This window comes from Diuraphis noxia, unplaced genomic scaffold (genome assembly GCF_037042655.1).
Source record: "Diuraphis noxia isolate RWA-SAM2 unplaced genomic scaffold, SU_Dnox_SAM2 contig0002, whole genome shotgun sequence".
NCBI lineage: Eukaryota > Metazoa > Arthropoda > Insecta > Hemiptera > Aphididae > Diuraphis > Diuraphis noxia.
The window spans coordinates 85,416,404-85,438,769 of NW_028301712.1; the positions used below are offsets into that span (position 1 = coordinate 85,416,404).

Genomic DNA, 22,366 nt, shown 5'->3' on the forward strand with positions numbered 1-22,366 from the left:
TTTCATTGGTATTGAGCAGTGTTGCTGGAATTTTAAGTTTTAACCATAGCGGTTCATGATTGTTACCATCTGCATTACGAATCATGATAATATAGTAATAATATGGTCAATTATGTTATGTCATTTCAATTTGTTTGACCTCTGATTTAAACTCAAACACCGAATATACAATATTTTAGAAATTTTTTCACAAAATAAATTCATATTTTCTATTAAAGTACCAGATACATTTTCTTACCAAAATACTAAATCTATAATTTTTACAATATTTATAACGGTATTAGATATCTGGCTGCTTGCTTTTAGTCTTTATTTTTCTGATACCCCTGTTTTCGAATAACTAATAACATAGAATTTGATTTATTACAATTTAGATGAGTTTTTTTTATTATAATAATAATATTGAATGAATAAACAGCAGTAATAATTTTATTGAAAAAAAAAAATAATAATAATAAAAAGAATGTTTCATGCATTTCATACTGCATTTTTGCACTCAAAATTTAAAATTATAACAATGTAAACTTGAATATTAATTTTTTTTATTTGTTCTTATATAACTGACATTATTCATTTGTAATGTATAGACAAAAAGACTGAATAACTAAAAATTTAGTGTGTAGTGTGTGGTAAATATAATTTTACATTTCACTTGATTATATTCGTTTTTACTATAACTTTTTTAACATTAATACTTAATAGTAATAGTTATAATACGTCTTGTTAATCTTAAACCATTCGAGATGTCCACAAGGGAGAAGTAATTTTGGTCCACCTACGAATAGGCCACACTCGCATGACTCACGGATAACTTATGGCCAAAGTAGACCCACCTTCATGCGCGACGTGTGGAACAATCATTACAGTCAAACATATTATACTGACAGAATGCCGATAATTCCTTGAAAGGCGGATTGAACTGAAACTTCTGTAGACACTATACGAGATGCTAGCATTCACTCCGAGACGACCAAAAGACTTTAATTTTGTCAACACTACAGAACTTCGTCAACTGATTTAAATAACTAAAACTTACAAGCATGCCTGTATGCAATGAATGTAAAAAAAAAAAAAATGTAACGCCGGCTAATAACCACGTTGTTGATGCCGTTAACAAATAAAAGTAATAAAAAAATAAATACTTCTAAGCAAAAATGTTACTTAAATAGTCTATTTTACATGAATAAAAGCATCTATATATTATGTATGTATCATTTTACACAAATATTTAAATTTTCAAGCCGTTTTTTAATTATTTGTTCATTCACAAGTTTGTAGTTGTGAGCTGTCGACTTTAATCAACTTATAATTGATACTCAACCTATACTGTACTTTAAGTTATAAATGAGGAGTCTGTTGCATGTGAAGAAATAAAATATAATATCATAAATTGTTCTCACGAAATATTTGACCAGGATAAGTGAGACGTAAGTATACCACAAGAAAAGTGAAAACTATGGCTTATTCATAATTATGTGCAGAAGAAATAATAATTGATTCATATTTCCCTATAATTGTCGAACAAACACGACTTTTTTTGTAGAAAATTCCTTTAAATAGTGATCAGTAAAAAAACTTTTCAGTTGCAAAATAGTTCATTTTAGATTACAAAATATATTTTGAAACGTGAAAAGTGAATTGTGAATAATACATATAATATTATGCGTATTACTACTAAAAAAAATAAAAAATACAATCTCGTTGTGTAAATAAAACACAATAATGCTCGTTTATTTTTAGTCCAAAAAGAGCTTTAAAAACACGTTGAATTTTTATTGACACTATAATCTTGCTGTCGTACAATGTTTCCGTAAACTAGGTCTTCTGGAAAAGTTTTGAATTAGATGCTATAGAATTTAAATTTTTATCCCATTCAAAAAATGTACATTTTCTATAACGCTCTTTTGGCGTCTACGAGTTAAACAAATCTCAAGTTTTTCTTTACGTGCCATATTTTAATATGACAATCATATAATTATTGAAAAATTACGAACAAAATTTTAATACATTCAAATTACCTCATGATAAACATACCAATGTCACCTTATCCGAAAATAATTATGTAGCTAAAAAACAAAAGTCTATCTTTTGAATTTAAACATGCTTCTAAAAATTCGAAAACTGTCTTGTCGACGTAAATGCAATTAATTACATTAAAATTTGAAAAGCTGCAAAATAAGATTTTAAATATTTTTTTCCGAATAAATTAATAAATGTGTAGAAAACATAATATTTCTTGTTAACAATTAAAGAATTGTATATTGTTTTATCGAGAATAATTTTTAAAAATATATCTGACATTTAAATTTTGTTAGATGTAATTTGATTGTAGTTTATTTACAACCAGCTAATTAATTTGTCTCTTTTACTTGCTATTTGGTCAATTTCAACGTTTAGATCGTATGACAGTCATCAATAATCTTAAAAATACAAGATAAAGTATTATTTTATAAATTGTTTTATAAAATGATTTTTTTATTATTTTAATATATTTCATAATATTCATAATATAATTAAAATGACTAGAGCCATCAGAAAAAAATAATAATAATAAACAATTTTAATTTCCATAAATAAGAATATTTTTTAACTTTATTAGATACATCATACAAATAATAACAACTAATAATAAAATAATAATATAAATAAAAAACGTTAGTAATATTAATTTAATATGCAGTTTAAAAAATTAAAAATTCTTATTTATGCCCTTTTATTATATAGCCTGTATTTTAATAGGATCAACAATGCAAGAAAGTGATATTGTTTATTTCATGCTATAGTAACAATATTTGGTTTATTCCTTTATGCATAGTATTTTATTCAATAATAATGTATTTTTAAATTTTAAAATTTTTCGTTAAAAATAGTTCTATAAATTTAAATGACGTTAGATTAACGTCGTGTTATTCATGTCAGGGGAAAAAATTTTTATTGAGAAATTTGGCAAGAAGTACTACTGTCTTCGACAAAGAAATACGATACAATGTTGCCAATCCCCCTGCAAAAATAAAAAAAGTGATCCTCTGAACGACAGTAGTAAATCTGAAAATTGCAATAGAAAAAAAGGAACACCAAATAATGAGAAAATTGTAAAACTCCATCAGTTGGATGTTGAAGAAAATGAGCTCTACAAATCTGTAGACAAATTGGAGAATATGGTGTCTTTTAAGGTAGCTTTTTTAAAATTATCTTTTTCACATTAAATAAAATATAACATCGTGTTTAAAATCACATGATATATCCACCTAATATTATATTATTTTAATAGTTGTCTAATATTAAACGATTCAAGCCACCAGCTAACAAAAAAGCATATTTTGAAACAAAATTACACGAATTTACAAGAATTAATGAATTAGCCGTGCGTATTTTAGATGAAATACAATACTCGACTGATGTGATCTATGATTTAAAAATGGTACAAATCATATTTAATCATAATCTCTCACAACTTCAATTCATTGAGGATGAACAAAAATATATATCGGAAAGGATGAAGAAGATAAAATTGAGTTGTATAAATAGATTTTTAAAATTTGTATCATGTCCTTGCTGTTCGTAATTATTGATACCTCGGAGTTTTCTAAATTAAAAATTGGAGAATTATTTTTACAATTAACATTAAAAATTAAAAATATATTTTAAAAAATTGTTTATTCGGTGTAAATTATGATGTGTTCTGATTAAATTTTCAATTCTAAAATTAAAATAAATGTACGTATATAAAAAAATATTTATGACAACATTTTTAGTGACGTATCTACAATATAGTTTATAAAATAACGCTAATGGCTCGTGTTTTCGAAGTGGAAATTTATTTGTGTACATTTCAAGATCAATAAAAAAAATATATATATATATAAATTATATATATATATATATATATATATACAAAATATAAAAGCATAAAATATTACAAAAAGAAAAAAAATGGTAAAATTATTTGATTTAAATATTATTAGGAATATTTTTATTATCACGAATATCTTTGTATTATAATTTTGGAGCGTCATAATTATTCATTATTATCTCATCAAACGTCATCTCTGTTAATTGAATACTTTTTACTTTTTTAAACACGGTGACCACCCTTGACAGTTCTCATATCACAATAAACATTTAAAAAAGCATCTACAATAATTCACACTTTAAAAAAAAATGTTAAGAATGAGTGAGTGAGGATGTAATGAAAACGTTGAGGACTGTATTTTTTTAAAAACAATAATTGGTCAGAAAACAAACATTCCAAAAAAAAATTTTCTAAATTGTGTTTTTTTTTTGTAACTGTATTGATTTGGAAATATATTTTGTTAAAAAAGTATTTTTTCGGAAATGTATGTTTTTTGAAAAATAAATAATTGAAAACGGCATACCTTTTGCAATTATATACCATTGGAAAATATTAAATTGGAATATATTTTACTAGGAAACATTTATATCGCATATTTGCATTAGAATTTGGTCAAAAAATGTATTTAGTATTAAAAGTATTTTTTAAGAAATGTATACAACCATTCACCGTAACTCAATAATAATAAAGGTAGCCGGTAGGTACATTTTTATCGAAATGTTTTTCATAAAAAAATGTCCATACAAATACGATTTCAACAAAATATTATTCAATTTATTACAATTCCAACAATATATTAAAAACGTTCTTAAGAACTTCTTTTGATCTTAGTTGACAAACGAATTGGTTGAGCGATTTGGTTTTCATGGCATAACAAAGAAATCTATTTTGTCAAAAAAATATGTTATTCGAAGTGTTATCAAGGAATCATTTTTTTTCAATATGTTAACCTCTTAAAATCTATCATAGTATTAGAGAAATGATATATACTTAATAGGAAATTTAGTTCAAAATACCTAATACATATATGTGCTATAGTACTACAATAATGCTAAATAGACTACAAGTCGCAATATATGTTTTGTATATGATAACATTAAAATGTCTTTCAATATTATACACATAACATAGTATAATGAAGATAAATTAAATTATGTATTATGATTCGTCTTCTGTCATTCAACGAACACTTAATTATTATTAGATGCTTTCAACGACCTAATGTCACCTTAATATTTACTCCGGTTCAAACCAAGAGTGCATTTGCCATCGAGAGACAGATTTTGCTAACTATTTGCCAATTGAATCATTCTCTGATAAACTGATTCAAAGATTTACATTCGTTATTTATTTCAAAAAAAGATTGTACTTTTACCATTTCACTTCACTCACTTACTCTTTACCTTTTTAAGTTTTAATCACCAACGATGTATTTGATTTTGTTTTTATATATTTTAGCGTCATTCAAATGTAAAATGTAACTCATGGTATAACAATAAGGATGTATTAAATATAATATTTTAAATTATTAACGTCAAAATCAATAGAACCAACGTGTTCAAAATGTAATAACTGTAGTAAAACATACTTATATTTTGCTGCAATTCAAAAATATTATTTGTGGATACTCGAAACTTTTATTTAGTTATATTATTACTTTTTTATATAAAAATACATTTTTTTTTTTTTTAATTATATTACTTTTCAGATATTGCCCATTTAGACTATGAACTTATTTCTATCACTGAATTCTGTAAGACGATATCGACTCAAATGTTGATAACAATAAATTATATAAATATACATGGTGTCCCACAGAGATCTGACATTCTGACAAATGAAATAACTTTTGTTCTAATCAATATTTTAAAAAAATGTCTTTTAAATATAATTCATAGACACTTGCGCTACATTTTTAGAACACATTTTTTATTTTTTATGTTTTAATACTGAAAGTAAAAACCTTAAAAATTGATAAAAATTTTTTCGAAATATTCAATATAGCCAATTTGTAAATCTGATTTTAAAAAAAAATTTATATGGTAAAAACACTTATTTAAGTCAAATGGCTGATTTTTAAAAAATTTTTTAAATATCAATATTTTCGTTAAGTAAATTACGATCTAGTTTATGTTAGAAACCTTGTAATTTCAAATAATAATAAAGTTTTTTAAAAATATTTTATAAGAACATTTTTAAATAAGTGCATGTTAAAATCTAATTATTTTTTTTATTGTATTTATTTTAATAATATGTGATGTATAAATTATAAATTACTATAATTCACCTAACGAAAATATTGATATTTAAAAAAATTGTAAAAAATCAGCCTTTTGACTTAAATAAGTGGTTTTACCATATACATTTTTTTGAAAATCAAACTTATAAATTGGCTATATTGAATATTTCGAAATAAAAATTTTATCAATTTTTAAGTTTTTTATTTTCAGTATTAAAAAATTAAAAATGTATTCTAAAAATGTAGCGCAAGTGTCTATGGATTATATTTAAAAGAAATGTTTAAAAAATATTGATTAGAACAAAAGTTATTTAATTTATCAGAATGTCAGATCTCTGTGGGACACCCTGTATATTATGACGTATAAAATAATATTCAAATATTCAAATTTTATAATATGAAAATTCAATGTTTTCGTCAAAAATTAAATCAAGCTACCATAATTTATGCTAATAATAAAAAAGTTTACAATTATTGAAATATAAATGTGAAACCGTTTTTTACTCAAAATCGTTTTTAGTATACAATAGTAATTGAATTACAATTAAATATATCCATTGAATACCAATGGATATGTTTAAACTAATTTCTGTTGGATCCAGACATTAGAATTTAATTTTCTCTATGAAAATTTCCTACAAATTTCTTAAAAATTAAAAAGTGCTCTTAAAACTACCTTCAAAAACAAAGATTCCAAAGAATTAATTTGGTACGAGTAAATATTTGATCATTTCTTAAGATATGAAACAGATTTTTACAAAAACTAGCATTGGTGTGGTTTATAAATGTTACACCAGCAGAAAATTGAAATTCTTGACCCAATTAAATCAATTTTCTTTAGCTATACAGTATTACATAATATTATATTAATACTAACAAAAGAATACTGCGTAATATTCAGCTATATTTTTTATTATTATTTTTTTTTTTGTTATTGAATAACCTTATCAAAGGATAAAATACCAAACAACCTATAATAATAATCATGACAATTTGTTTTAGATTGGTATTTTCTAAAAAAAAAAAAAATACTGTAGATTTTGTCAAGACCTACTGCAGTTGTATTGCAAGCATCCTGTTAGTATCGTTTTCTCGATTTATTTGAAAACTGAACTCTAGATAGTAGAAAGCGAAATCATTGAATTTCCAATTCAATATAATGTGTGCGGCACAAAGCTTTTTTTACTAGCTAATGAAAAATTCTATTGTGCCGTTCAGAATCTGTAAAACCGTAAAGTGTTGTAGATACTGATTTCCAAACGACTGACCATAAACTGCAGTGAAACAATAAAAGCGTTCCCAGAATATCCCACGGCAGCGTAGTTGTTTCTCCTAGAATATAATATAAAAGGGGGTGATGAGGGGTTACATGAGATAACTACTGTGGTCACACAAACCGCACTCCGGTGTCGTATATATCCATAAATGATTGGGGGGGGGGGGGGAGAGAATGAAAACACCGGGGAAGTGTTAACGATGGTTACAACCATATAAGGTCAAGACAGCGATGGGAATGGAGGTCACAAGTCCAAAACGAGTGTATACGGTTGGGCGACAAGAGTGCTTCGAAGCAGCACAAATAGATCTGTCCCGATCGTTACTGTTACTGTGCACACAATATTATGATACAATAGGTACTGTGTACAATACGTGTAAATAAAAGACATTGATACATTATAAATTTAATATAAATAACCAAAAGTACATATTATATTATACTGCCTTTATTGTTGTAGGCGCCTTAGATTAAAATTATACTACTGTTAGCTATATGCTACTTGGGAATAACAGCCGTGCTGACAGTAATATTGTGCTAAAGCGCTAAATAAACTTCTTAAAACAACAAATATAGGTAAGTATATATTTCAAAATGACGAGAAAAATTTTCAAATACGTCGGATACAGGTGCTTTTGGTGTACCTATACATATTTTCAATCGATTTTCTTAAATTCGACAAAAATTTGTTGTTGTTTGTTTTTACCACTCCGAATTAATCAACAATATTATTATTGCATTTTCTTGGAAATGCAATTCAATGGTTTTGACGATTTTTAAATACATAAATATCATTGTTAATAATAACTTATATCACTATATGATTTAAAATTTGTTTGTATTCGGAAACAACTGTTATACCTAGCCTATAGGTATCAATGGTTTATTATGAATAAAAATATTATTAAATATGCTGTGTGATTCATACTGTATATTCCAAATCGACATTTTTATGAAAATTATATTAATACAATAACAACAAAAAACATGCAAATCATAGTTGGATAATAATATTTCTACTAATAATAATTTAAATTAAATTAGCAGATTGTTTTAGAATACAGTGTTCAGAAACCAATGTTTTTTTTGTTACATCCCGGGCACGTAGCCAGCAAATTTCTAATAGGGAGACCAAATATTTCTGACCCCTTTATCATTATTTTATTTTGAATTTGAGATGGAGGACCAGAGTAAATTTAGGGTGAGCACGGCTCACACTTCCCCCTTGGCTACGTTCCTGGTTATATCATATTGCGTATCATTCAACATTATACCTAAAGATGGTTGATAGAACATAGTTTAGAAAACCGACAGAAATCTTTTCATTTCGTCACAGTAATATTCAAAAACTGAAAGTTGGATTTCAATTTTTTTGTAGGTAGGAATACTCAATTAGTTATACTTTCGCGGAGAATATCTCAAAAGTCACAAAACTACAATATAAAACACGATATGTCTGAATATATCAATTTGATTTAAAGTGGAGGTTTGGCCGTTAAAAGCTCATTATCCACTTAAACGACAATCGTTTTTAAGTGCTCGACCGTGTTGTGCTGGCGGGTATTAATTTTGAAGATACGCCCGACTACTTGGCGCCACCCTTTTCGGAGACCTTTTTTTTTTAAACGTAAGCCAATTTAGACAAAAATTATAATCTCTCGTAAATTAATTTTAAAAATAAATATGTACAGCTATAATATTTTAGTAATTTTTGCAATATTAATTTATCTACATACATAATAATGCTGTATCGCACTTTATATTATATAAACTAATTTCAAAAAAAAAGAAACTGAAATGTTTACGAAATTCATAAAAAAACCCAAATGTATACAAAATATTTTGTTAGTATTTAAAATTACAAATTAGTTGTAACTTATATACTTTGGAATTTAATTGTATTTTTTGTCTAAGATTCATTTCGATTTTTTTTTTAACTTTTATATCTTACACGTAAAGTGGCAATAATTATTTTTTTTTAGTGAATATTAAGTTTAATTGTTTTTGAAATTAGATGTCAACATTTGAAATATTAATTTCTCTACAAACACTGTTGTATTTTGTTTTAATTTAAAAACTATATAAAGTTAAAACTAAAACATTTCACTGTAATAACTAAACAATATTTTTAATTTTAGTGGAGTATTATATTATTATAATAAGTATAATATTTTCTATATCACGTGCAATTACCCATGAAAACCGACTCAAACAACATGACCCACAGTCTGTTTCGTTCACTGCCTGGCGTGCCACCCGCAGACAACGACTTTTACAGCAATATAATAATATATTATAAATTTAAAAATTTAAAATTTAAAATTATAACATATTATTTTAGGCACCATAATCCATGTTAATTTTATTAATGTTGCTGTACAGTATGCAATCAGAATACATCATTTTATAATTATATAAACTTCTCAGTTAATATATTTTTAGAATTGGTTTATCAAAATACAATACAACGCGTCCAAGAGGACATTAATTTAGGTACTATTCTGTTATGTTCTTGTAACCTAACAAATTTCTTCTTTTTTTTTTTTAATAAATGACAACCACTGTATAATACTTCAAAACATTTATTTTTATTTTTTTGAACTAATCTGTTTGAGTATTCGCAATGTGTTAATACTAATCAAAACTAAACATAACATACCATTACATTATGTTGTTGTCGAAGTACCTTCACTGGACGGTTTCTTCTCTCAAGACATTCAAGCTATTGCACTTAATTAAACATACATTATGCTTATTGTACTTTTTTGTAGTATAGATTGTATAAATTCTAGATTAAAAATAAAAATAAAAAAACATTATGTTGTTTAAAAACAATTAGGTATATTTAATGTTGTTTTATTTTACCGATAAATATTATCTAAGTAAGTATATACCTAACTACCTAATTTTACTTATTGAATTTAAATAAAAGTATTAACTTAAAAACATTATATAATTAAAAATGAAAGTAAAAATATGTGTACCAAAGACCACAGTTTTAACTTTTTAAGGGAGAAGATTCATGGTGTGGAAAAATATTGATAATCGTTACACTCATCATTCCAATGACGTAATTAGGGTGGCTGAGGGGCTTTACCACCTTTTGAGTCTGTATAGTATACGACTAAAGCTATATAATATTATATATGGTACTTAATCTATGCCCCCGTTGTGATATTTCTTAATTTCTGGATACGCTACTGTACTGTAATTTATGACAAGTATAAAAAAATAAAAAATGTTCTTATCTATTTTTCTATCTGTTACATTTATCTATTATCTTTATCTAGATCAGTGATTCCCAAAGGGTGTGCCACGGCACACTAGTGTGCCGTGAAATTTGAAACGTGTGCCGCGACAACTTAAACTTTTTTTTATATAAAGACATAAAATGATTTTTTTCAAAATATTAAAATATATAATACAAATAAAAATAATTAATAAAAAAATAACTTTAAAATTACAAAAAAAAGATATAATTGTAAATTTTAGTGTGAAACGTGTGCTTGATGTTGTTTGCATAATAGTTCAATTCTCGACGATAAACACACCCGCATTTCTTGTTCAACTGATAAAAGTCGTTCACGTTTCTTATTTTTAATATTTATATTAATATTTTTAATATCTATACGTATTATTCGATAAGTATATAGATAATATTTATCCAAAGTGTGCCGTGACTTATAATAACTAATAATAATGTGCCGCGATGGGAAAAAGTTTGGGAACCGCTGATCTAGATAATATTAATTCTGCAGTTACTCCTTATTATAACACTGCAGTTATAATATGTTCAGTTTAAACACAATCACATACATTTACCTATATAATTACTAATGTGTAATACTCATTTGAGTATTTTTTGAAATACGATAATTAAAAAATAATTAACGAATTATAATTAAATATTGAATATTATTCTAAGCTGTAAAGTAAAATATCGCTTTGAATAAATTTAAATAAAAAACCACATACACACTTTGAATATAGGAACAATTTACTTTTTTATTGGAATTATAATTAATGTTTTTTTATTTTTAAATGTGTGTACTTTGTAATTCTATGGTTTTATTTCTTGGTCAATAACGTATTGGATAAATAATAATAATGCATGTAAATATTGTATTTATGTGTAATAAATAATAATACACAGAATACCACTTGAAATATTTGCGATTTTTTCCGGTCTTAATGTTTCTGAGTAGGTTGAGAACCAACAGATTTCCAAGTGCCTTTTAGTATACACGTTTAAAATATAGCTCTTAAAAAAAGTGCATTACTCTTAATTATCTGATCAAAAAATAAACCAAACAGAACTTTAAGTTTTCTCATATTGTTTTTAAATAACAGTAAGCATATTTATAAATGTGATTTCAAATTCTAAAATATTATTTTATGTAATATAAATATATTTTATAATTCCCTACTAAAATTCAGTTATAAAATAATTCATAAAATGGTTTTTTTATAAACTTACTTATACGTTATTAGTCATATTAACATGGTAGGTACTTTGAATATTATAATATAACAATTACTATCCACATATTTAAATTTTGAGTCAAGCTAAGCTCATCAATGTAGGTACGACACATATGTAAAAAAATTTTAGTATATTGGTCTTAAACGGCCAACTGGAGTCACATGATATTCGACCAATAATGAGCACTGAGCAGTATGTATTAGGGCTTAAAATATTTTAGCGGTCAACGAATTAGCAATTCGAAACTACAAAATATATTCCATTCTAAACTCCACTCTAACCAAAATCGCCTAATCTCTCGTATGTCATCAATCACCGTCCCTATTTATCCATCAAGGAGACTTAAAAGAAAATGGCCATGAAAGCTCTTGAATAATAATGCAAATAAAACATATCTAAATAATATAAGAACGTGCTGTTGATGAACGGTTTTTCAACTCACGCCCATCAATCTATCTGTAGCACCGTCTATATTATTACATCACACTTAATTACTATGCTTCTTATAATAATTTTAAAAAATAACGCTGAATTTAATGTAAAATATTTTTTTTTTAAATTTATATGTCTTCATTTTAAATTTTGAATACGTTCAAAAATGAATATAATATAATTACATTTACACTGTTGAAAATGTTAATAGTCCGTATATTGTTAATTGCGAGATAGGTATACCTGTTTATTCGTTATTGGAGATGAAAAAAATTGAAGTTCTTTACTTTTCTAATAATTTGTCATCAGGAAGAAAAATATTGAAAACATAATATAAATGTAATTGGGAATTTATTTTTAATGCATAAACAATCAAAATTAAATTGGCATTAGTACCTCCTAATTGCTGTGTAAAAACACTAATAATTAATAGAATAATGATATATAGTGGTATGGTATAATTGGTTTATTGGTTGAAGTCGGTATCTTACGTTTTGTATAATAACCTGCTAAAAATTTAATCAGGCAAGAATAATGTCCTTTGACATAGAGTGTCAAACTAGTCTTTAATTGAATCGTTTTTATTTATTTATTTATTTTTATCGTCTATTCATTTGACCCGCTGCAACATAATAATATACACTATTGCCTTAATTGCATTTCACATTTTAAACACGTGCGCATTATTATTATTAGTGTCAGCGTTTTATTTTTCATGATAAGTTGTCGGCATCAGAACACTTGACTTGAAATTATTTGAAGTAGTAAACGGACCGTATGCAGTCGTCGTCGCCAAAACGAGCAGCCCGTTAACAATTAAATGGCAGGCAAACGATACTACTTGTCCGCTGCCATCTTCGCTGTGGGATAAAACGCTGAGAAGGCAGAAACAATGTCGACGACAAGCAGTTATCTTTTGCGCACGAAGTTGATGATATTACAGTGGAAACAGCGTCCAAATTTATATCAGAGTCCGAGGAAAAAATACAAGAAAGCCAACGCGGAAAAACAAGGCACGAACATTTCCTTTTCGGCAATCATCATAATTTATTATTACAATAATATACGGCGGGTGTAATAAAAAGACAAATGTAAAATTAAAATTCGATAGGTACCTATTATTCAAATGTATGAGAAATGTTATGAACATTTTATGGTCTATTGATAATTTAAGATTTTACTATTAAGCATGCAGAAAATGTCCGAAAATATAAATTTGGATAAAGTTATACAATTTCTAATCAGTTTAATCCTAACCTTTATTAGGTATAGAGCTTTAAACAATTTAAAAAAAATCTTATAACACAAAAAGTCGTTTTATTAGCATCGTCAAAAAAAAAATAAAAATAAATTTACACATTTACTTTTTTAATAAATTTTTTTTAATTTTTAATTTAGTGTTTTATATACAATCTGTACATAAAAAAAGTACAATAAGCATAAAGGATGTTTTAATAATAAAAGAAGTAGCAGCTTGTACATCTTGTGGGAAGAACTAACCAGCGAAGGAACTCGCTTTTGATTACAACCAAAAAAACAAGTATCTATAAATTATATAAAATAAAAATGTACACAAAAATTATGGCAATTTTCAAATTATTCTGGTACACTTTTTTACTTTTTATTTTATTTGTCAATTTGTCAACACAAAATAACTGCGTGGTATTATCGACACTTTTGATATTTGATATTATTATTATTATTATGCACAAACGTTTTAATCTAGAATTTCAAGATTCGTCGTTTTCGCGAGTTATATTACACACAAAAAGTGAGGTGGGTGGATAATACAACTGTCAAATTCGCATAGAATTAAATTGAAAATGAAATAAGAATACAACTGTCAAAAAATAAATAAAAATATAATAGTAAAACTTTGGTGATAATATTATGTAGGACGATAAAATATCGATCACCCTTCCTACCTCTTTTCGGCTGACTTCAGACATTACACTATAATATTATACACCATTGAATTAATCTCAAAACCTCATAAGAGATACCCACAAGTGTCGTCTCCGTCTTACTAACGCATAATATACCGAAATATCCAACAAGCAGTTCCAATTTTATGTATTACGTAATTTGTCGACTTGAATATTACAGTGAATTGACCTATATAATCAAACTTGAATGTATGTAAATGTATCTTTAAATGAATTATGAGCATTTTAAAATATTAATATTTTATAATATAGGTACTAATAATAATTCACTTACAGATACAAAAATATCGTAAGAAACCAATGAGAGAATATAGACAATTTTTTACATTTAAGTTTGATAATTGATCAATTCGCTCTAATATTTATGCTTACATCAAATTAATATCGGAACTACTGGTCATACATTTTGACGTAAAATTATGCGTTAATAAGACGAAGATGTGGCGTAATTTTAATATAAAATTATGCAAATATAGTAATAATATATATAATATACATATATAATTATGGCATTGTACCTAATTTATATATCCCACGCTTGACGAGTGGTATACGAAATTCTATATTATTTATTACTATGTGTATAGGAAATGAGATTATATAGTGTATAATAGTAATAATATATTACAAGTCAGATCCTCTCATTATGTAAAGTATATAATATTCTGTTCATGGCATTCCTGTAGAGTTATGATTAAATAGTTAAATTCGCGACACTCGATTTTTCACTGTCCTACTCTGACTTGAAACCATTTTCACTTTTCTCATTCCACACAGCGAAGGGTATTTACAAATAAAATACGAATGTTCTTATAAACTCTTCATTCATAATTATGTTAATAATATTATTATACAGCGGTCATATGGTCACCATTAATCGTGCGAAGCATAAATACAATTTTTGTACAAAAATTAAAGCATCTATTTATTGGATTTCTGAATTGATTTGAACTTCTGCTGTTAGAATTTGTGTTTATTATATATTATATAGTACCTATAATACATGGCACTCATCGTGCAATAATCAATGATTGTTTAATATTATACAATATATAACCGTAAACTATCGATTATTCTGGGGTGGATTATCAAATTTTTGGGTTCAGCATAATAATATGTTCGTGAAAATAATAATAATATTATATTTATTTTTTTTTTTTTACCCATAATATATGATCTGTATCGTTAATACAATAATAATACCATAAGAATATAGGCTAAAAGTACAAATGACAAGTACTATTATTCTGATGAAAGGAACCAAACTTTGATGACACTTCCTATGGTTACTTAATTATTATATTTAACTATATTGTATTATAAATATATTATGTTTGTTTTTTTATATATACATAGTGCAACATATCTATTTGAGTAATGGTAGTAGTATACATCACATGGTCATGTTAAGTAATTATAAAATGTAATATGTATTTATTATTATTATTTATTTTATTGTTCTTATATACATCGGCGACAAAGGCCATTAGTTACAGTTATTTATACATACATTTTTTTTTAGATTTTAATTTTATTATCTAGATTTGTTTTACTTATAAATTTAAGTATTTGTGTGGTGGTAGTTGCGTCGGGTCTGAAGGCTGCATCTAGTCACTAGATTCTAGTGTGTTGGGTATTTCGAAATTACTTTGTTCATCTGCGTATTGGAGGCATTCGGTAATTACATGGTTAACTGAGAGTTCAGTTCCACAATAAGTGCATTGTGGTTTTTCTCATTGTATTTATTATTGATTACATACCTTTTAGTAATAACAAAACACTGATTAGCAAGAAATAGATTTGAATTTTAACAAACTTTGAAAATTGTTTGAAAATCAATAACGTAACCAAATTAAAAGTTTTAAACGACAAAACTGTTTTTAAATACTTATTTATAAAATAGCTATATCGGATTATAATGAAAAATTTTAATACGACATTTTAATTTTTTAATTTTAATTCTAAAAAAATAAAATAGAATATAACTCATACAAATTATAGTTCAGAGCTCTAGAAATCAATACAAAAAAAAAAAAACTTAAAAATTTTGAATAGAAAAAAAGTCTTAGCATTAGTCAAATATACCTGGTACACTCTGTAGTTTGTACCTGCACAGTGTATAACAAATCACGACAGCGCTTACGCTTTGGACGTCTAGGGGTATTACCAGGTATGTTGGCAGAAGTCAAATTTTTGATAAGTGGATTTGAATGAGTACTTAGGTGGTTGTCGAATCTTTTATAGAAAAATTTAGATTATCACTTTAATATATGTAATATTATAAGTCAAATCTTTTAATTATCATATATATATAAGAAATATCATAGTATACGGTTCCACAAATAGGTTTTTCGCGAGTTATAGAACATTTCTTGTCTTAATATTTACCCAAAAAGCTGCACTGCTCACTGACAATGTTTCGAGTCCCTTCCAGTGGTTTTGAAATCAAAAAAATTGACTTTTTTTATCAAGTTTTGTCTCAACTGTTCAAGTGTGAATTTTCTTATCCGTATAGTTTCCATTAACTTTGGGGATAAAGGAGAGTTTATATTAAGTATATTTTATCGTTAAGTTCATGTCATGTCTTCTAAGCTAAGGGGTTAACGTCAAAATCATTATTGGTAAAAAAAAAAAAACAAATAGAAAACCACTAATATCGCTCGTCCTGAATTATGATTGCTGAAGTTGCGCTAACCGACACAGTTATCAGAGATTTTTAAATCCTTTTCCAGCACATTAAACCTTCCAATATATTTCCGACTGTAAACTCTTTCAATGCATCAACTAAAACGTATTAATAATATCACAATTTACAATAATTTATATGCTTGTAGGCAGTCTTGTAAAACGTTTGAATAATAAATATATGAAAATAAAAGTACTCAAACACTATTTTAAATATTTTATGAAATAAGTATTAGAATACGTATCCTGAATACATTTTTTTGTATTATTTTTTTTCTTTAACAAAAAATTTGGGACGAAATAAATTTTCATACTATAAACTGAGCACATTATAAATCATGAACAATAGTTTAAGAGTTTATCCTTAGATAATAATCTTACCGTTGAATTTTATAAGTTCAATTCACTCTAATTTTAGAAATTACAAAGTAGCATTTATTATTGTGAACGTAAAACTTGCAATAGTGTACGTTTGGAAGATGGAAACAACCTGTGTGCGTATGAATTCATCTTAATAAATTTGCTAAATATAATAATTGTAGTCGACTATGTTCGATTTTAATATGCGATGACTAGGGTTGATTACAAAAATATAACATAACAACAGATTATACGGAAACAAGTTTGATTGTTTTATTAATATCCAGAGATGACAAATGATCAGAAGTAAATACGTATTGTACTACGCTGTAGGTATTAACATAATTTTCAAAAGCAAGAGGAAGAGAAACATTTCCGGAAGGTACTTTACAAGTGACTTGTCAATATGGATTTGGCTTTTGCGAATTAAATTGTTAGTGTCAGGTATTATAATATAATATTACCGTTATGAATAACAAAACATTATATAAATTTGTAAAAGTTTTGAGTTCAAGTTGTTGATAATTTTTAGTGAAGCTGATGCGTGGAAAAGTAAAAATTAAGACTGATTAGTGATAACATGATATTTTTATTTTAAGAATAAATTCGACATTTTAATATTGAAAATCAAAATATTAATTTCAATATTTTTATTTAATATATACCTTTTATATACACTTAGAAACTAAACCTAGTCAGATACTCAATAATAAAATAAGATATAAATACTACAAAATAAAAACAAAATTTCTTAAATATTTAAAGAATCTGGCTTGGTTTATGCATTATATTTGTTTTGATGTTTTTGTGTTATTTTAGATTTATATTCATAAAAATAAAATTGTAGTTTTAAAAGGTTGTCGGTTTAGTTTAAGTGGATTCTTTATATTAATTTTTAAAACGTTCAGTCAGATCTACTAACCATGAAAACTTCTTAGACTTCTGTTTTTATTATTTTGATTTCCATTAAAGAAAATTCGTTACATATATAAAAATAAACAAATGTCATCTTTCACTAGAATAAAGGATTTTCGTCATGCTTTATTTATTTTAAGCACTGTTAAACTATATTTTGAACAACAATAGTTAAAACGTAACAATATGACTTATATTCTAAAGGTTTAGCAAATTTCTTATTCTAAAGGAGTTTTTCTTTTATATTTCTTACAATATTCAATAATAGCATAACTGAGTTGTTAGACTTTTTCTCAACAGTAACCAAGAGCTTAAAAAATTAAATATTCAAATACATTGATTTTGATATTTCAGTAACTTACGCTACACAATACTTAACTAGTTGAATTAAAATAGTTTCAAATATTCATTATGAAGTGAATTTTTTTCTGAATATAATTTTTTTTTTCAATTTATAATTAATATACGTGTCTATTTGTTTGTCATCTATGGACACAAAACTACTAGACCGTTTTCAATAAAATTATAGTAATATATTTCTGAGACATTGAAGGTGTCTATCGCTTATTTTTCGTATCCCCTATAGGTTGCTATAGGATAGTACGTAAATTATTTTGATTTCGGCTCTGGAAAATCGAATATTTATTTATTTAAATGGTTGTCGTTCGTTACTGGTTACATTAATTTAAGTAGAAACGTTTCACATAAATATATTGAGAAAAAAACTACAAATATTAAGATCAAATACATACTTATGAACACAATCACAAAGATTACTTTTATGATTTGATTTATTAAATCTGAACAAATGTATGTATCTAACATGTTATTTGCGGACACATATACAAACGAATATCAATCTTAGCGATGTTTACATTTGTTACAATTAAATCGAACATTTAGAATATTGTTTCATGTTTATTAAAATTATTTTTCATATGATATTTAAATCAATGAAGATAATTTAAACTGCAATTTTAAGCAATAGTCCTTTATGAGATTAAACAATTCATAAATAGGGGGTGGAGTGGCCGAGCGGACTAAGGCGTTGGTTGATAAAAAAATGTTGGACAACCAAAAAAACATGAAAATTTAATGCAAGGTTCCTTATAAGTTATTCTTATAGTGAATAAAAAATATTAAGAATACATAGGCACAATTTTTTTTATAAGCGTTTATAGTTCAAATTTTTACGAAATTTGTCAAAAATGCGATAATTTGCAAGTAATTTTGAAGTTGAAAAATCATAATATTTTTTGCGTTTATAACTAAGGATTAAAAATACAAAACTAAGTTTTCCTAAGTTTTCCTTCAAGTAGCTATAGATAAAACTCGAAGCATCATTATAGAAAAAAATTTAAGTGCGTTTGAATTTTAAATTTTTACGAAATAGCGTAACGATAACAATTTATCCTGAAACCATTTTAAATATTTGTTATTATTCAAAAAGTATAAGTCGTAGATACTTGAAAATTTTATAAGTTATTTAGATTGGCATTTTCTTTACATGATTTAATTTTCAAAATATTAATATAAAATTTTTTTGAGATATTTATAGACGACTGAAATTTTCAATTTGTCTGAAAACATTATTTTGAAGTGTCGAAAAAATTTTTTTTTGTGTTTATTATTACATTTTGGGGAAGTAAAAATGCTTCGACTTTTAGCTTCAGTACCTTGTTAAATCAGAAAGTGAATCTTGTTGATACTTTGGGGGATCAAAAGTAAAAATTTCTTAATATTTTTCTAAATAATCGGGATAAACAAACTAAAAATTAACGAAAAAACAGGAAATTTTACGTACAATCAGTTTTCGACAAAATCGATTTTGATTTTTTATGTAACATTAAAACGAATGACCATTGATACATGCAATTTTCACCAAATGTTCATATAAGTACCTATGTTCTATCCAATATGACATTTTTAAAAAAATTTGACTTAAGTTGAACTATTCATAGGTATATGCAATTTTCAATCATTATTAGTTTTTTTTTTAAATTAAAATCGATAAATTTTTTTTTTAGGTAGAAAATCTTGAAAATTTAATACAAGGCTGTTAACATATTATTACAATAGCAGTTGAAAAATAAAAGAAATTCATAGTTACAATTTTTTTTTTTATAAGCATTCAAAGTTTGAATTTTGACAAAATACGTAAAAATCACAAAAATTCACAAATTATTTTAAGCTAGAAATTAATAAAAAAATTTCTTTTTTAAACTAAGATTTAAAAATTTAATATAAGATTCCTTACAAGTTTTTCAATCTTTATCACAAAAAAAATGTCCACCGGAAATGCAAATTAAATTTTTATAAGCATTTGAATTTCAAATATTGACAAAAATTCGTCAAAACCATGAATATTTGCGAATTATTTTGTAGATCAAAATTCATAATATTGTTTGTATTTTTATTTATGGTTATAAAATTCAACACTAAGTTTTCCATAAGTTTTGCTTCAAATAGCTATAGAGAAAATTTGAAGCGTCATTATAGGAAAAATGTTTTGAGCGTTTGAGTTTTAAATTTTTATGAAATCGCGTAATGATAACGATTTATCCTCAAACCAGGTATATGTATATCTATGATAATATAAGGTATTATGAATTATGATAACTACATGATAACTACACTAATTGATTAACCATGCCTTATGCAAAATGCGTCTTAATTGAAAAATAAAATATTTGTTTCAAAATAGAATACATGACAATATTTAAATATAATTTATCCTAGACTGACAAATCATCTCCGTTCAGAATCGTTTTTCGTATACAATGATACCTATCATTGCATTCAAATTTAATCCCATCCATTACAGTAATCTACTGTACAGCAGAGCGACATCCTCGACTTACCCGCTTTTTTTTAAACTCAAACACAGTTAAATTTCTGATATTATTTACATACATTTTTAATGTAAAATTATTCTTAATATTTTTTCAGACAATATATACGACATAGATAATATAGTATACTAAGATGATATATGAAAATGTTTAAATTAGTTATAACCTATACTTATTATATTGTTTAAGATTGGTCGTAATAAAAATTAACAAAAAAAAAAAAAAAATGGAAAAAAATATGTAGGTACCTATGTTTAATAATTTTTTAATGATTTTTTTTTTCTTTAATAATATAGAAAGTAATTTCCTAAATTGACAAAAAATAATTAAGTACGAAAACTCGATTCGTGGTTAAGTTGTAATTGTTATGATGATTGTTATGATGGCTTTATACCTACAACCCACGAACGCATATATTTCTTGCTTTCTCGGGATATCAATCAATATTGGAAATGTAATAACATCGTGATACTCTAAATTAATATCCAAACGGCAAACACAATTTTGATTAATTATATTAACAAAACAACCAATTCCAACTATACATTATGTTAAGTATTATAAATATAAATAATAACATAAACGTATTAGATAGACATTTATTGTTGACAGTATAAATCGTAATGACGTACAATATATTTCTACTCGCTAATAACCGATGGACAGTCCCCACCGATCGTAATATGATACTTATGATTATTGTTAGTATAAACAGTATAGGTGTAATATCATATAATATAAATGCTGAATATGCAACATCTTTTTCCTTAAAAAAAAAAAAAAAATATATATATATATATAAGTAGTATTTTGTGTATTGCTTAATCGCTATGTTAGTGTGTTAGTAAGATTAATTACATTAATTATAATCACTTGGAGAATATCGCTGAGGTGGTTTTCTAGATCTAATTGGTCTGGGTGTTTTATTTATTATTATAGTATCAGGATTTTGTTTTGCACCTACGGTTTCGATATTTTCAGTATTTTCATTTATTTGTCTAGTGGGTGTAAGTGAAATTGAATTATTCGCTGGTGTCAGCGATTTATCAATGAGTAATTGATCATTGTGTCTCTTCCAAATAGTTCCGTCATCGAGCTCTACATCGTGTGTATTACAACTAATGGATTTGATAATTTTACCCTTTTGCCATTTATTGTTATTATTCCTATAATCTCTAGCTAAAACATTATCACCTGTATTGAATGATACTATCCTATTACCACCATTGTTTATTTGTGATATTTGTCGTTCCATAACCACTTCACTTGTATTCGGCATTAACGCGTCAAATTGTAAACGTGTTGATCGACCTAACATTAGTTTA

General features: G+C 25.7%; 1 protein-coding gene across 1 annotated transcript; it reads left to right on the forward strand.

Moving 5' to 3' along the window:
• The first annotated feature begins 2,912 nt into the window (after nt 1-2,912).
• LOC107168165 (uncharacterized) lies at nt 2,913-3,565 on the forward strand. The gene is made up of 3 exons (XM_089218531.1): nt 2,913-3,009; nt 3,076-3,173; nt 3,272-3,565. The coding sequence occupies exons 1-3, from the start codon at nt 2,913-2,915 to the stop codon at nt 3,563-3,565; spliced, it is 489 nt and encodes a 162-aa protein (XP_089074657.1).
• Nucleotides 3,566-22,366: the final 18,801 nt, after the last annotated feature.

Bases quoted from the DNA above. Each gene is read 5' to 3' on its own strand.
- LOC107168165 (XM_089218531.1), top strand. From the start codon at position 2,913: ATGTCAGGGGAAAAAATTTTTATTGAGAAATTTGGCAAGAAGTACTAC. The intron at 3,010-3,075 runs ATAAAAAAAGTG...AAAAAGGAACAC, and splicing joins TTGCCAATCCCCCTGCAAAA to CAAATAATGAGAAAATTGTA. The intron at 3,174-3,271 runs GTAGCTTTTTTA...TTATTTTAATAG, and splicing joins AGAATATGGTGTCTTTTAAG to TTGTCTAATATTAAACGATT.